The sequence below is a fragment of the Cavia porcellus genome, unplaced genomic scaffold (genome assembly GCF_034190915.1).
Source record: "Cavia porcellus strain 051 isolate PalLab524CR breed Dunkin Hartley unplaced genomic scaffold, mCavPor4.1 scaffold_10, whole genome shotgun sequence".
In the NCBI taxonomy this organism is placed as follows: Eukaryota; Metazoa; Chordata; class Mammalia; order Rodentia; family Caviidae; genus Cavia; species Cavia porcellus.
The window spans coordinates 33,477,410-33,491,937 of NW_026947493.1; the positions used below are offsets into that span (position 1 = coordinate 33,477,410).

General features: G+C 53.5%; 2 protein-coding genes across 5 annotated transcripts in view; one reads left to right on the forward strand and one right to left on the reverse strand.

Moving 5' to 3' along the window:
* LOC134477766 (collagen alpha-1(I) chain-like) lies at positions 1 to 9,452 on the reverse strand. Its single transcript, XM_063256857.1, has 3 exons — positions 9,411 to 9,452; positions 7,404 to 8,885; positions 1 to 3,979 (listed from the first exon to the last, which is right to left on the reverse strand). The coding sequence occupies exons 1-2, from the start codon at positions 9,450 to 9,452 to the stop codon at positions 7,935 to 7,937; spliced, it is 993 nt and encodes a 330-aa protein (XP_063112927.1). The 3' UTR covers positions 1 to 3,979; positions 7,404 to 7,934.
* The window catches only part of Prkcd (protein kinase C delta), a 27,014-nt gene continuing 20,741 nt past the window's right edge, over positions 8,256 to 14,528 (forward strand). For 2 of the 4 annotated variants that reach the window (XM_063257255.1, XM_003479970.5), the window contains exon 1: positions 8,256 to 8,389. The gene's annotated coding sequence lies outside the window, so the exon portion shown is untranslated. Of the gene's footprint in view, positions 8,390 to 8,980; positions 9,163 to 14,528 lie in introns of those variants that run through there. The other 2 variants (XM_063257256.1, XM_063257257.1) reach the window with 2 other exon arrangements.

Here is a 14,528-nt window from a genome sequence, read left to right on the forward strand (position 1 = left end):
TCAGACCCTCGGATGTCGACTGGAAAGAGGTAGCTGTGGCATGACAAGGCAGTAACCTTCTTTCTCCTCATTCTCTCATTTAGTCCTCATGACCACTCTTTATCCTCTCATCATCTTTCAGGGAAGCTGAGCTTCCTGTCTGAGGTCACACAGCTGGTGAGGGCTGAGCCAGGAAGAAGGTCTACAGCCTAGGCGCCGCCTGACTCTGAAGCCACAAGGCATTCTTTCTGAAAGCCTGGAAGTGTAGCCTCTCACAGACTGAGGGCCTAGCCCTGGCACCTGAACTGCAGAGAGCCTTGAGTTCACCTCTGTGAGCCTCATTTATAAATGGAGGCTGCTCTTATTTTACAGGTTGCCTAGAGCATCAAACTCAAGGCTGTTCTTAACTGCTCAGCCTGTCCCTAGGGGCAGCCAGGATCATCCTTGTGATAATCTACTATCTGTTGTTACTCACTTCCCTTGTGTAGCAGAGCCATGGAGGCCTAGTGGGACAGGGACCTCCCAGGATCCTGCAGCAAGTCAGAGCATGGCAGGGCAAAGTCCAGCCTGGTGATCCCTTGCCTGGCATCTCTGCTTGCATGTCCACATGGGTCCTCGATTCTGCCACAACCTACTTCCCCAACACACACACTCATTAAATGTCTTCAGGTTCTCCCCAATTCAACAGGAGTGTCACTGGTTGGCCCTTCTCCTAGAAGCTTCAACCAACATCCACCTGGACCCCCATCAGACAAGGCCCAGGGAGCAGGGCCTATCCCTCAACTGCTAAGTTTCCTTCAGAGATGGACATAGTCAGGGGCCCAGACAGAGGAAGAGCTGACAGTCCAGGAAACCCAAGGTGAGGCAACTTAGGGGACTGTCAGTGGTACCAGTTCCCAGCAAGACATTCAGAGCAGGAAGAGCTGTCGAAAGCATCCCAAGATCCCCGGGTCATCCTCTGTCCTCACTTCTTCCTGGTCCTCAGTGTTCTTGATTCCTCAGAGACCTAGGCTGAGGTAGAGCATTAGGCTGGAGCCTTATGGCTGGACAGGGACAGGTGAGGAGGCAGAGGAAGTGAGGAGCCCTTGGACTGTCGGTGGGATGGAGGGCATACCTTCTTGGATAAGCTAGGACTCACTAGAAGACAAGGGAGATATTATCTAGGCATGATGTATCAATCAGTCTCAAAGCCCCAGAGGGAAAGCACTGCAGAGTACCATCTTCCAGGGACTGCAGGGAGCTCCTCTAGATGGAGCTCAGAGGCTGGCAGGGGAGGGAAGGCCAGGGCTGGTGCCACTACCAGCCTCTGGCCTTTATCCTGAGAGATTCATGGTCAGCCTCAAGGTTGGGGAGGGAGCAGTTTTTGACACTTGAGGATAGCATGGCAGACCTGACAATAAAGAACTGTAAGGAGTGGGGAAGTGGTATGCTGCCTGGAGGGAGCTGTATAGGGTCAGACAAGAGACTCTGGCAGCTGAGGCCAGCAGGGCAGCAATGGAGTCAAATGAATGAATGGAAAACTCAGGGTGAGGAGGGCAAGGCAGCAAGGCGACAGAGATCCATACAAGCTTTCACAATGAGCTGGAGCCTGACTGAGGCAGGGACCACTGTAGGGGGTGAGGTTGAACATGGGCTGGGGCAGAGGCTGCCCAGGAAGGGCTTTCGGGAACCAGCCTGGGACTGGAACAACCTACCTGTCTCAGAGGAAGACTTCTACCTGAGGTAAGGTTTCTTTTTTTTTTTTTTTTTTTTTTTGTCTTTTTCGTTTTTATCTGTACCAGGGATCGAACTCATGACTGCCTACTTGCAGGGCAGGCACTTATGTCGCTGAGCTAAATCCCCAGCCCCGAGGTAAGGTTTCCTTAGACTTCCTTTGTGCTGCAGCTAAGCGGTGAACCTCACTCAGCCCTCCCCCTCTCCCTGGCGGTGGCTGGACAGCTGTCTGCCTTCTTGATAGCCCCAGGGGAAGCTTCCTTGCGGCCTCCTCTTCTGGATTTTAGTGGCTTGGTGTGAGTGGTATGAAAGGTGGGGGCTTCAGGAACTGGAATGACAGATCACTTCTGCTGCTCTCTGCCTTGCAAGTACCTGCCACCCTGTCAGGCGTACACTCCAGCTGGTACCTTGCTGCACCCTCAGGAACCTAAAGTCAGGCTTTGTAGCACCCTTCCATTGCAACTGCTACAGCCCACAGCTCAAACCCATAGATGCTGCCTTTAGGTTCCCTCCTCACTCTCACAGCCTCCAGAGTTGCGTCCCAGAGAAAGGAGCAACCCACACACAGGGTGGCCATCTTGTACTCAGATGAGAGACCAGCAGGGCCATCTGTCACCATCAGGGAGCTAAGGCAGACATCAGCATGAACTCCTCAGGCATGCTTGATCTGAAACCTGAGGACAAGTTAAAAGGCTAGTTTACCTTTTTCACAATGTCCCAAAACAGATCTTAGATTTCCTCTGTGCCTGAAGACTCCTGTGATCTTTGGTCTGGTACCTGCAGCCAGGGCCTCAGTTCCAGAGCCCATTCTGGGGAAGCTTCCATGGCAGGATGTCACAAGTTGGCTAAGACCCAACTCTACATGGGCCCACCTGAGCCCCAAGCCTTTGATCCAAGTTCTAACCCTTATGCAGATATTATAGCCTCCTCCCTACCCCATACTTTCCTGGCTGATTGCCTTGCACCTACAGGCCCAGAGGGGCTGGCCTGGGAACTGGCTGTATTTCTGGCCCTAAGGCAAACCATTTCTCCTTTTTGGCCAGCCCAGCACTCTGGCCATTTGCCTAGGCACCATGGCCACAGTAGCCATAGCCTGTGCCCACAGAAGCATGTGGGCAGAGGCAGAGCCCAGACATGTGAAGGTGGTGATGTGGGCAGCACCCTGAGGGCAAACTTCCTCCTTGAGGAGAGTCCTTCCCTGGCAACCTCTGCCTCTGCCTGCCAAAGCTGCTAACCATTAGTGGAGCTCGCTGTCAGGAGAGAATGGAGACTAGTGTCCTATGTGCCCAGCATGTTCCTCTAGCCTTAGGGCAACCCAGGGGGTAGGGATTTTACAGGTGGGGAAGCTGAGGCACAGGCAGTTGGCACTTGCTTCAGGCACATTCCAGTCAGCATAGAGGCTGCATGCTAGCTGTTCTCAGTCTGAGGCACTATCTGCAAGTCATACTTTAGAGAACCCTGCACAGTGGGAGCTGGAGCTCCTGGGAAGCACAGGTTCCCTGCAGGAATTTGTTTGGTGAGTTTAGGTGCTAAGAGTTTGATGAAAGGCATTTCAGGGGCAAAGAACAGCTTGAGCAAAGGGCAAGCCTTGATGGCAGCAGGCAGCCGGCAGGGTGGCTTAGCACAAATGTCCTTGTGGCCCTGGACCTCTCACATCTCGGAGGACTTGGGGCGAGGTGGCTGGCTGCATGGTACTGCACTCAGGTTCTGCTGGTTTAACTGGCCCTACCACTTCTCTGGCACAGCCCACTGCCCCTGCGCACAGCCCTGCCAAGAGATGTTGGCAGACTGGGCAAAGTCTGTGTCAGGGACCTTGGATCTCCCCTTCCCAGTTCCAAACGCAAGGATTAAGTGGTCCTGGGCTCCAAGCTGCTCTGCTCAGTCTCTGTGGGCTCCATAGCCACCTCCTTCAGAAAGTCTGCCTGACTGTGCTGCAAGAACAATTTCTAACATGTAGTGAGAATGGGGAAGGTAGGTCTATCCGGGGAGATGAAATAATCTTTGCATTTCTGGGGGATTTCCAATGTCTTCTGTAAACCCTTCTTTCCACTATCTTCCTTATTTAACAAATATTATAGTTCTTATCATAACAATCAATGTGTCTTTTCTAGGTTTATTGCCTATCTCTCATTCCACATCCAGCCCCGTCTTCCCAGTCTTCTCAGTTTCCCAGCTGGCGAGCAGGCTGCAGTGCCATGGATGACTCTCATAGCCAGGACCTCGGTAGTGCATGCATGAAATGGGCATGCTCAAGTCTTCCCTGACTTTGCTGGACCAAGACAGTAACCTGGAAGCACAAGGAGGGCAAGAACGCTCCAGGATGACTGAGCAGCACCTCTCCAGCTGCCAGGTGTCTGCCCAACCGGCACAGACCCACATATTTATAGCTTGGCCTGCATCACGTGGCCTCCACCCCCACCCAGAAAGACATCCCGAGGGCGGGGTCTCAGGCGGTCCCTATGAAGGGGTTTACATTGCATCGCTGCAAGGAGGCAGAAATATGGGTGAGAAGGGAGGGAAGAGTGTGTACGGCACAGGTGACATTGAACCCTCTAGATATGGGGACAGAGGAGCCTCTAAAAGAGATTGAGGGTGCCAGGCGCTGTGCGGGGCTAGGGCAATTTAGGGCTGCATACCTGCCCATGAGACCTCCAGGAAAGATGGTGCCCTGCCCTTTTCCTTGGAAGCACCTTCCCTTCTCTCTCCGTAGGTATTTCTCAAATTTTACTCTATAACAATTTGTTGAGAGAGCTGGAGAGGACTAGGTCAGCCTGGCCAACTTCTTGTCAGATGGCACCAACATGAAGCATCTCAGCTAGTGCTGTCTGTCCTCAGCAACCAAGTGGTTTTTAGTTCCAGCTATGTGCCACAGAAGAGGAAGCCCAGGTACAGTAAAGTCACACGTCGGGCAGAGCCAGGCAGTACCTGGTCCCTTCAGCCCCCTGGCCTGGCTCTGCCCTGCCATGTGGCACTGCCTACAAGGCCACTTCTTTCTGATCCTGTTGCTACCTGCCCCTCCCTTGGTGCTCCAGGCTGGAACTGCTGTACCAGTGCTCTGTGGCATGGGCCTCCTCCCATACAGCCTCCAGCAAGATCTGCCAGGCTCTGCTGTTTCCAGGGGCTGCCCAGGTGCACCAGCTATGCTGACCTGCATCTCCTACACTGGAAACGAGAGCCCACTCTCCTGTGACCAGGCTAGGGCTCTGGGTCTGATGGAGTTGATCCTGATAGCCAAAGCTCTGGAGGAGATAAGAATGGTGTTAGCCATGAGCCAATTAAAAAAAAAAATGGTGACAGAGAGGTGGAAACAGACAAAGCAAGAGGCAGAGTGTCCAGGACAAGCACCAACTGTTAGCAGAGATTAAATGGGGGACCTTGTCTTGCCTTCAGCTTGGTTGGCCTCTGGGGCAGATGGTGGCCCAGGCCTTTTCCAGGTTGCTGTTGAGCCCTGGATTTCCAGTGGAGTGTTTCAGACCCCTACCATATTTGGCTTTTGGCTGAAACAAGGGTCAATTTATTCTCCTCTGGACAAATTCTCCAGGAAATCTGTAGAGGAACAACCTTGGGTAGAAGCTGGCTGTTTCTATCTCCTGTTTCCCTGGCTGTAAACTTGAACTACCAGGAAAACAAAGTGTTGCTTCTGGGAAGCTAGGAGCTCAACCTGTCTGAGGATTCATACTCCATGTCATAAGAGGCCATCAAGGACTTTTTTTTTTTTTTTTTTTTTTTGTATCAGGAATTAAACTCAGGACCTTGTACTTGTCAGGCAGGTGCTGTGCTGTTGAGCTATATCCCCAGGGCTTTTTCAAGGCTCAAAGCCTATGACCTGGCACAACAACTATACCTGGAACCCTGGCCAATGTAGACAAGTACCCACCAGGTGTCTACTCTGGCTGAGACTCTAAATATATCACCTCATGTAACCTTTATTCATCTGCTTTTGTAGGGGAGCACTCAGACTGAAAGAGATGTGGTCATTTGCTCAGGCCCATACAATTAGCATGTGACACAAAGTTTGCTCCTGGCCTTCAGCAGGTCCTGGATTAGGTTGGTTATGGAGGCACAGAGGCCAGCTCATGGTACCCAGTTAGCTCTAGGATGTGACAACTGCAGTTAGGCTAGGATTTGGCCCCTGAATCCTACACAAACCTATTCCTCAGGGGCCCTAGGACCCAGGGTGCATTTCTGGAGCAAAACCCATACACATCCCTCTTCTGCCCTTACCAGAGCTGGCCAGGACAGCCTTAGTCCCTCTGCCTCTCTGAGTACATCAGGCTTCCCTTGGAGTCTCTGGAGGAGAAGGCCTGGCTGACGCCAGTGTGCACTCAAAGGCCCTGACCTCATAAGTCCATGTAATCCTAAAGACAAGGAAAATGTTAACCTTGTTCCTACAATACTTACCCACTCTAAAAGCAGTGGTTTTTCAAGGGGTAATTTTCTTCCTTGTGGGACATTTGCCAATATTTAAAAGACATTTTTTGTCTGTCTTAAATTGCAAGGGGAAAGGGAATTGCTATTGACTTGTAGTAGAGGCCAAGGATTGTGCAGTGCACAGAGCAGTCCCCACAACAGAGAATTATCTGCCCAAAAGACCAGTTGTGCTGAGACTGAAGATCTCTGATGCATGGGTTTAAGAGACAGGCAGACCTTAGTTTGAATCCTCCTCTCTGTTATTTACTAGGTGTGCACTCTTAGGCAAGTGCCTTCACTTTTAGTCTCAGCTTGTTCATCACAAAAAAAAAAAAAAAAAAAAAAAAAAGAAAGGCACTAATATCCCTCACCTCCCGGGGGCTTGAGGACTATACAGACTGCATACATCTGGCACCTAGGACTGACTCTAATTGGGAAGCCTCTGGCAGTGATAGCCATTTATCTTCCTTTTCTTTTTCCAAGGTGGAAAGCAGTGTGTGGGAACAGGTGGCTGGACCTGTAGCTCCCAAGTGGCTAGCCTTCCCTGTTAGGTCCCTGGCACAGGCCAGGCCTATTGTTGAGGGAGATGCTGGGTTGGCTAGTGTAGACCTGGAGAAGGAGCCCAAAAAGAGACCTGATCCCTAGTGGGTAGAGATCACCTGAACCTCATCTTGTATATGCTTTCCTCCACCCAAACCCAGGGAAGCTAAATGAATCTGTCCCCTTAGCTCAGAAAAATGCTGTGGATTATTCCCAGACACCAACAAGGAGTGGCATTTGACAGAGAGAGATGTGGAAGTGGGTAGGAAATGGCCCATGAAATAGAATGGTCAAAGGCCTGGCTAGGAAGAGAAAAGTGTATTTCCAGAGGGGAGTCCAGTGTGCCCAGAGGAGCACAGTGTGATGTCAAATGCTTATACAAATGGGAGTTCAGGCCTGGGAACAGGCCTGATAACAGGCCTGAGAACGTAGACATCAGTTTTCAGACTGAGAGCTCCTTTCTTCCAGTGTGTGGGGCACCACAGTCCTTTTCTCTGCAATGGGAAGACTAAGTGTGGTTTTTGTTTTCCAGCCCAGATCCCCAACATACACTTAAAACAGGATTTGGGGATCCACATCCCTGCTAGGGCTTTCATCTCTGGAGGTCTCATAGCCTACCTGGTCTGGCCAACTTCCCTCATTTTGTCCATGTGGCAGGCCCTGAGGTCCCCATCTTGACTCTTTCAGTTTCTCCTCTTCCCTCCTGCTCCTCCCTCTGTCCCATCCATCCCCACAGGAGCCCCCTTGAGCCTGTTACCTACCTTTCCACTGTCTGTGGCTTGAGAAGACCAAAGTCATGGCCTGTCTGGCTCAGTTCAGGTCAACTCAGGGGTTCTGCCCCTCTCCCATCCCTTAGGCCTCCCGCATGAGGCCAGGGATCTAGAACCCTTCTTCTTGTCTTCTGGCAAGTGTGATTTCTTTGGATAAGTAGAAAGGCCTTGCTTTCTGAGCTTTAGGGGGTAGGGCAATACACCACTTAGATTCCAGTTGGTGCTTGGGATTTGGACTGCTTGAGAAACAGTGCTGCAGCAGCTCAATTAGAGCTTCTAGCCCTGGAGTATTGCCAGCTATGTCACTGGGCAGGGCAGGGACCAGCAAGAGTGGCGGCGGGCAGCGAGCCTGGCCCTGTCTGCGCTCCAGCCAACAGGAAGCGAGGGAGTGAGACCAGGCTAGGCCGGCCAGCTGGCCGGTGGGGAGTCCCAGGCGTGGGTGTAAGGAGCCGGGGAACCCCCGCCAGCGCCTCTAGGGCGCTAGGGTGGGGATGCATCCCTACCCCTACCCCCACCCCGGCCTCAGAGTCCTACTCTGTAAAACAGGGTTCCCTCCAAGGCTGGTTTGCGCTCCTTTGTAAGGGTGTGTGTGGGAACAGTTCCGGAGAGAGCAGAACAGAGAAGCGACCTAGTGACCAGCGCAGAGGGCAACCGAGACTCCAGGATCCCCCACCCCAGCTGCGGGGCGGGGCCGGGCCTCGGGGGCGGGGCCAATCGGCACCTGGGTGAGGTCGCCCCGCCCCGCCCCGCCCCCTCGCACTTCCGTGTGCTGCGGCGCGGGAGCGGGAGGTGGCCGCAGCTCCGATCCCCTGCGGACCCCCGAGTTCTGCCGCTGCGCCGAGACCCGGGCCGCACGTCCGGGCCGCTGGCCCGTCCTGGACAGGCCCACGCCGACCGCGGCTCGCGCGCGAGGGGAGCCGCGCGGGGAGCCAGACCCCGGCCGCCGCGACCCCTGGGCGCCCGGCCCTGGCCGGGAGGTGAGTGAGCCGGGCTCGGGATCAGGCTGCCTCGAGGGCGCAGCGCCCTCCCTTCCCCCTCCCCGCTTCGGTTCCCGTTTCCGAAAATGAGAAACTGAGCTGCAGCCAGCAAAAGTCCCGCCGCGCGGTCCCCTGTTGGACGGTGGGGGCGAAGCCCTCCAGTCCGCCCGCTTCTGGCCCCGGCGCCCCCGTGCGCTCCTGCCCCTCCGAAAGGCCGTCCGTGCCTCCCGAATCTCCCCGGGCCCGCCGTCGGGCCCTGCTGCCCCTCGGAGTGCCCGTGCGTCCCTCCCGGGACCCGTTCCGTCTGCCACGGGTCTCCGCTCCGCGCCCGCCGCCCCCTTGGGCCGGCGTCCCTAGCCGCGGGCGGGCTCCGCTGGCCGCCCCTCTTCTTCCACCATCCGGCCCAGGCCAGGCCAGGCCTCCCGCCGCGCCTCGCCTCCAGTCTCTGAGTCCCGGCCGGGCCGACCCGCGCGGCGCCTCCTCCTCGCTGTAGCTCCTTTCAGTCTCAGCTCCTCTCCCCCTGTGTCTCTGCGCTGGGCGTGGCCCCAGTCTCTCCCATCCCCCTTCCTGCCCCGCCCCTCCGAGCCCCCTCTCCGACGGCCGGGTCTGCTGTCTGTCCCAGCACTCCCTCCCCAGCAGCGATGCCACTCTCCTGGGAACCCAAGTAAGGAGGGGGCAGAAATGGGGCGTCCTGCTGGCCGGCGCTGGAGGGCGAGGAGGTGAACACCCATCACTACCTCTCCTACTTCCCCAGCTCCCTCTCTGCAGGTGAGGTGAGAGCTCCCCTGAGTAGCTCAGTTAAACTTGGTAGGAGGATTTCCTGTGAGCCCAGGAGGTCCTCTTTGCCCATCCCCAGTACGCACAGACTGTCTCCTGGTGTTGTGGATATGTTGTGTATCTGTCTCTTGTGTTTTCACAGTGGGACTTGTGTCCTCTCACATCTGTGGCTTGCCTATGTCTTATGTGTTCTGAGGTTGTGTGTGTGTCCTATGTTTTGGTGTGCTGTCTCCAGACTACTTGCTTTGTGTCTGGAGAGTCCTGTGTTGCACTCTGGGTATATCATGGTGACCAACTGGCTATGAATACATTAGATTGAAGGAACTGCTATTGGATCTCCAGCCCACCGGGCTGAGGGGGTGTTTTTGTGTAACTGTGAAAGAGAAGTGACTGGGGATTTAGCTCAGCGGCATAAGCGCCTGCCTACCAAGTGCGAGGTTGTGAGTGAGAGATTGTGAGTTTGATCCCCGGTACACACACACACACACACACACACACACACAAAGCAAGAAAGAAAGAGAAAAAATTTGGTTCAGAAGGAGGGGGGATGGTCCCTTGAGTTTCCTCATTCCTGCTGGGGACAGGGCTGAGGTGTGGTGGACAAGCCAGCAGAGGGCAGCTTTGTGGCGTGTCAGTGTGTGAGTGTATGTGTATGTGTGTGAGATGTGAAGGTGTCTGGGTAGCTGTACCTGGCTGTAGAATGCTGTGAGGTCTCCAGTGTGTGGTAGGACTGTGCTGGAGGTGACACGGAAGGAGCTTCACTGTGTGACTGTGTGAAACTGCAAGTGTGTAGGTACATGGGCAGTGACTGTGATTGTGGGGAACCAAGAGTGGCTGGGTGTGGGTGTTAGTGGCGGGGAAGGGAGGGTAACAAGGTGTGTGGTGACAGTGCCAGCAAGGACTGAGAGCCCCAGTGTGTATGAGTGTGTGGGAGATTGTAAAGTTGCGGTTATACACGCTACTTATGCATGGCCCGCTAGGACTCCTGGAGAGATGAAGAATGCTGAAGTAGAGTCTTTGGCTTTTTAGGGTTATTTTAAAAAAAAAATTTTTTTTTTTTTTTTTGTAATTTTTGGTTTTTTGAGATTGGGTCTTGAGGGCTGGGGATATAGCTCAGTGGCACAGTGCCTCCCTAGCAAATGGGAGACCCTGGGTTAAATTCCTAGTACCCCTCTGCCCACCCCCCCAAAAAGAGATCATGATAGAGTCTTGTTATGTAGTTCAGGCTGACCTCAAGATCATGGTAATCCTCCTGCCTCAGCCTCCAGATTGCTAGGATTATAGGTGTGTGCCACCACCCTTGACATAGGCTTTTTAGTGTTATGATTAAAACCTCAAATAGTTGTCATATCTGTCAACAGGAAGAGTCCCAAGCAAGTCCTCTCAGGGACTGTTTCCTTGTTTGCAGAATGGAGAAAGTTGTAAAGACTAGAGGTCCTTCAGCACAGCCTTGGTGCATACTGAGAAGGAAGAAAATGCTAACCCTTGTTTGGTGACCACCCCCACATATACACATGTGGTGCCCCTTCTCCTGGCAACTGAAGCTAATGAAAGCTCAGATGTCCCCGGTCCCATTTCCTGCCTGCAGTGAGATCTGCTGTTCCTTCCCATCCCCTCTACGAGGTGCTTGTGGCAAGGAGAAGGTATTCACAGAGCCCCCAGGATCCAGCCCTCTTCTGCCCAGATGACTACCCTCCCACCCCAACCGCCAGTCCTCAGGCTCTGTGACAGCACCACGGGAGAGAGTAGGGGTTAATTCAGAGATATGACTACAGGGCACTAAAACCATTTAGCTGGGACAGCTAATTGGACTTTAAATTAAAGTTAGAAATAAAGTACTGACAAAAAGATAGAGCCTGAGGATGCCTTTGCCCCATAGGAGTAGCTGAGGGAGGGGATCATAGCTCGGAGGGGGGAATTTTTGTTAGAAGCCTGGCTTGGCCTGCAGAGAAAAAGTCCAGGCTTTTCAACCAAGAGACCCTGGGTACCTTGCTCCCTCTGCCATTACTCCCTTTCTCTGCCTCAAAGGTTTTGTGTTTGTTGTTGTTCGGTTTTTTTTTTTTTTTTTTTAGCTGAATAATGGGCACGACAGTAATGTGAGAATCATGTGAACTATAGGGTAAAAAACAAAGGCTGAAAAGCATCACAGTTCATTTGTTACTTCCAACATGAGTCTGGGGAGCTGGCACAGCACATTTTAGAGCCTCAGAATTTCCTGGGGAGAAGGGTACTAGTATTCCCCTGCCACTTTAAAAAATTGGCACAGAGAAATTGCCCCAGGCCATCAAGTGCTGGTACTTGATTGTACCCTAGGATTCCAAAACCTGTAAGACAGCTTGTCCTTCGGGAGGCTTAGGTACAGCTCCTTACTGTGTCTGCTGGCTACCTCTCTGTCAGGTTGGAAATGTTCCAAGGACAGAGACACAGCATTCTGGTCCCTAATATGGAGGGGACACAGAAAATTTGGGCCTAACACCCCATTTCACAGGAGAGAAAAACAAGACCAAAGAGGCCCAAGGTCTAGGAATCAGGTGAGGCTGGCTAGGCCTGTCTCTGCCATGCTGAGGCTGGCTGAGGGGAGAGCCTATTTGGTTGGCGGTGCCTCCCTACTCAGCTGTTTTCTCCAGTTCCTGCAGGTCTTCTGGGAATCAACCCAGGCGGGGGCGGCAGGCCTACTTCTCCTGGTGGTTGACAAGTAGCAGGAGCAGCCTCAGCTAGGACCAAGGACAAGTGAGAGCTGGAAGCCCCGGGTAGAACTGAGAGCTCTTGGGTAGATGGATAGTGTGCTGGGAGACCTTCCTCCTTGGACTCCTCCCCTTCCCCGTGTGACTTCATGAGGCTTGAGGGGGCATGCAGAGGCCTTGACTTGGTACTTTCCATGATCACTGGGGCCTCTGAGGAGACAGCTATTAGCCCTACCAGAATGGGCTTTCTGTCTGGAGCCCAACTGTAGTCTAGGGAAGGCTTTCGCCTTGAAGCTCAGAGGACTGGGGTATTTAGTGGAAAAATGGTGGCACCATTTTGGCCAGTTGGAGAGAAAGTGGTTTATGAGCCAAGCGTTGGGGGTAGAGGTGTGGCCTCTTTTGTCTGCCTCATACTGCCCTCACCGTTACAGAAGGAAACGAAGGTTCACCTGGGCCCCACAGTGGGTTGGTCCCTGGGCTAGGAATAGAACCGGGCTTCCCAGCACATCTGAGACCTCTTGCATACCCCAGTTTTTCCCCCATTTTCCTAGCCCCTTTGAGTATAAATGGAGACTCCAAATCCCTTTTTAGAGGTGAATTGGGCAATGTCTCCAAAGAGTGCTAGGGAAGGCTGCAGTCTGAGGCCTGTCATGAAGCCAGCAGTCCTTCCCTTTGGGGCCAGCTTTCCTCCTTCACCCCCTCCCCATTGTAAGGAAAATGGCCCTGTGGGCTGGAGGTACAGCTCAGTGGTGAGCATGTGCTTAGCTTGAGCAAGGCCTGGGGTTCTATCTCTAGTCAGAGAGATAGAGAGGAAGAGGGGGGGAGGGGGGAGGAGAGAAGGGAGGGAGAAGACGGGGAGAGGGAAGGTGTAGAAGGATGAGACAGAGGGGGCAAAGAGTCTTGTGATTTACTTGCTGAGTGTTGAAAGCCCCAGTGAGCCAGGTTCTGGGTATGTATGAGAGAGCTGAAGCCACCTGGAACCTGGGAAATGCCTTTCTAGAAGTCATCCCTGATTACTTCCCTCATTCCAGCCTACTGGCTTTCTGCTCTCTGTCTTGGGAGTGACTGTAAGTAGACCTGAGAAAGTTGGTTCCCAGAGTTTAGCTGTTGGGGAAGGAAGAGGGCAAGGCCTGCACTCTGTTGAGTGCAGAACAAGGACAGGGTCTTCAGTTTATCAATGGACCTGGTAGGGTGGAAGTGAAGTGCCCTTGGTTGGGGCTTCTGCTGCCTGAGGTCAGGGGAGCCACTCTCTCCCACCTCCCAACCTTGTTCCCTGAGGAGTTCAACTATCCTTAGAGCCCTCCCACTTTAAACTTTCAAGTATGGCCTGCCTGGCTGGTTTGGCCATGCACATATTCAACAGGGATACAAAAAGCCAGGCCGCACTGGTCACCCATGCCATATAGATGCACGGTGCGTACACACACACCACACATGGGCACACAAGCACATGGGCGTTTGAATGCACCCGCCACGGACACAGTCAGACAGTGCAGCCACTCACCTCTGTCTCTATGCACTTAGACCACTACCCATACATACCACGCTGTGCTCATACTGTGTTATGAAGGGAGCCCTGCTCAGGGTCACAGTCCAGGCCAGTAGCCTGGGTCTGGCATGTGATGGTGATGTTCAGGATGCTGCTGTGACCATGGAGGTTGGAAGGACTTGGGCCATGCTGAAAGGTGGACTCTGACCATATGTTCAGCAGCTACCTATTCCCCTGGCCCGGACCCCAGGCTGACCACAGCATGGCATTGGAAATGGGGAGCGTGGGTGTGGAGGAGGTCAGCTGTTTGGTGCCGTTTGTGGCTGCCACCACAGAGGAGGAAGTAGGCTGTTTGGTCACGGGGCCAGGGTGCTCAAAGGCTAGTTGGGGTCACACCGACCCTCTGTGCCTCATAGTGTTTATGCATGGAGTGCGTAGAGTTGCTGGCTGCTGGGACTTGGGGAGCAGGCAGGGTATTCTCCACTTTTCAAGGCCAGAGCCCAGGGGACAGGCCCATGTGTCTGAGGCATTTCTGGAGGCTCATTTCTTCTGCGCTGCCCAGGAAGTGGTTTCACAGTGGGACTGACCAAGCTGTCCAGCTGTGGCCTGTCCCAACCCTGTGCTACCTGCGAAAGGGCTGGTGGATTGGGCTAAATGAAGTTATTCAGATATGATGTATATAAAGTGGCTAGCGCCATGCTTGGCTCACTGTCAGTGTTTAATGAGTAGAAACCATGTTCATGTGAGGCACATAGTGCCTGTTTCACAGTAACCATTCAAAAACCAGCAAGTGGTACTGATAATGTGCTTTTATTATCTGATGGTCTGGGGACTGGCCTGGTGTCACTGGACTAGAGTAGCTGTGGAGCCTGGCTGAGAAGTCAGGATCCTCTGGCTCTCTCATTTCCTTTCAGTTCTGCCTCCAGCAGCAATGCCAGGGGAGAAGGATAGCTGCTTGGTTCAGTAGCTCCTCTGAGAAATGAGCTCCAGGTGGAGTAGCTGTGGCCCCTCAACCACCCAGCCCCCTCTTATCTCTCTGCACTCCCTTTCAAAGAGAAAAAATAGATCCCATGACACATGGATGCAGGAAAGGGAAAGGAAGGCATTCTGCACCCGCCTGCTGCTCCCTCAGGGATCCTCTTGTTCCCTCCCTGCTCTGGCCTCCTGCAGGACCTTGCGATGGAGAATG

What these genes read in the sequence shown, in the direction of transcription:
- LOC134477766 (XM_063256857.1), bottom strand. Translation starts at nt 9,452, where the DNA reads ATGATATACCCAGAGTGCAACACAGGACTCTCCAGACACAAA. An exon ending in CAGGACTCTCCAGACACAAA is followed by an intron (nt 8,886 to 9,410) that starts GCAAGTAGTCTG and finishes TGAGACTGAAAG; the next exon opens with GAGCTACAGCGAGGAGGAGG.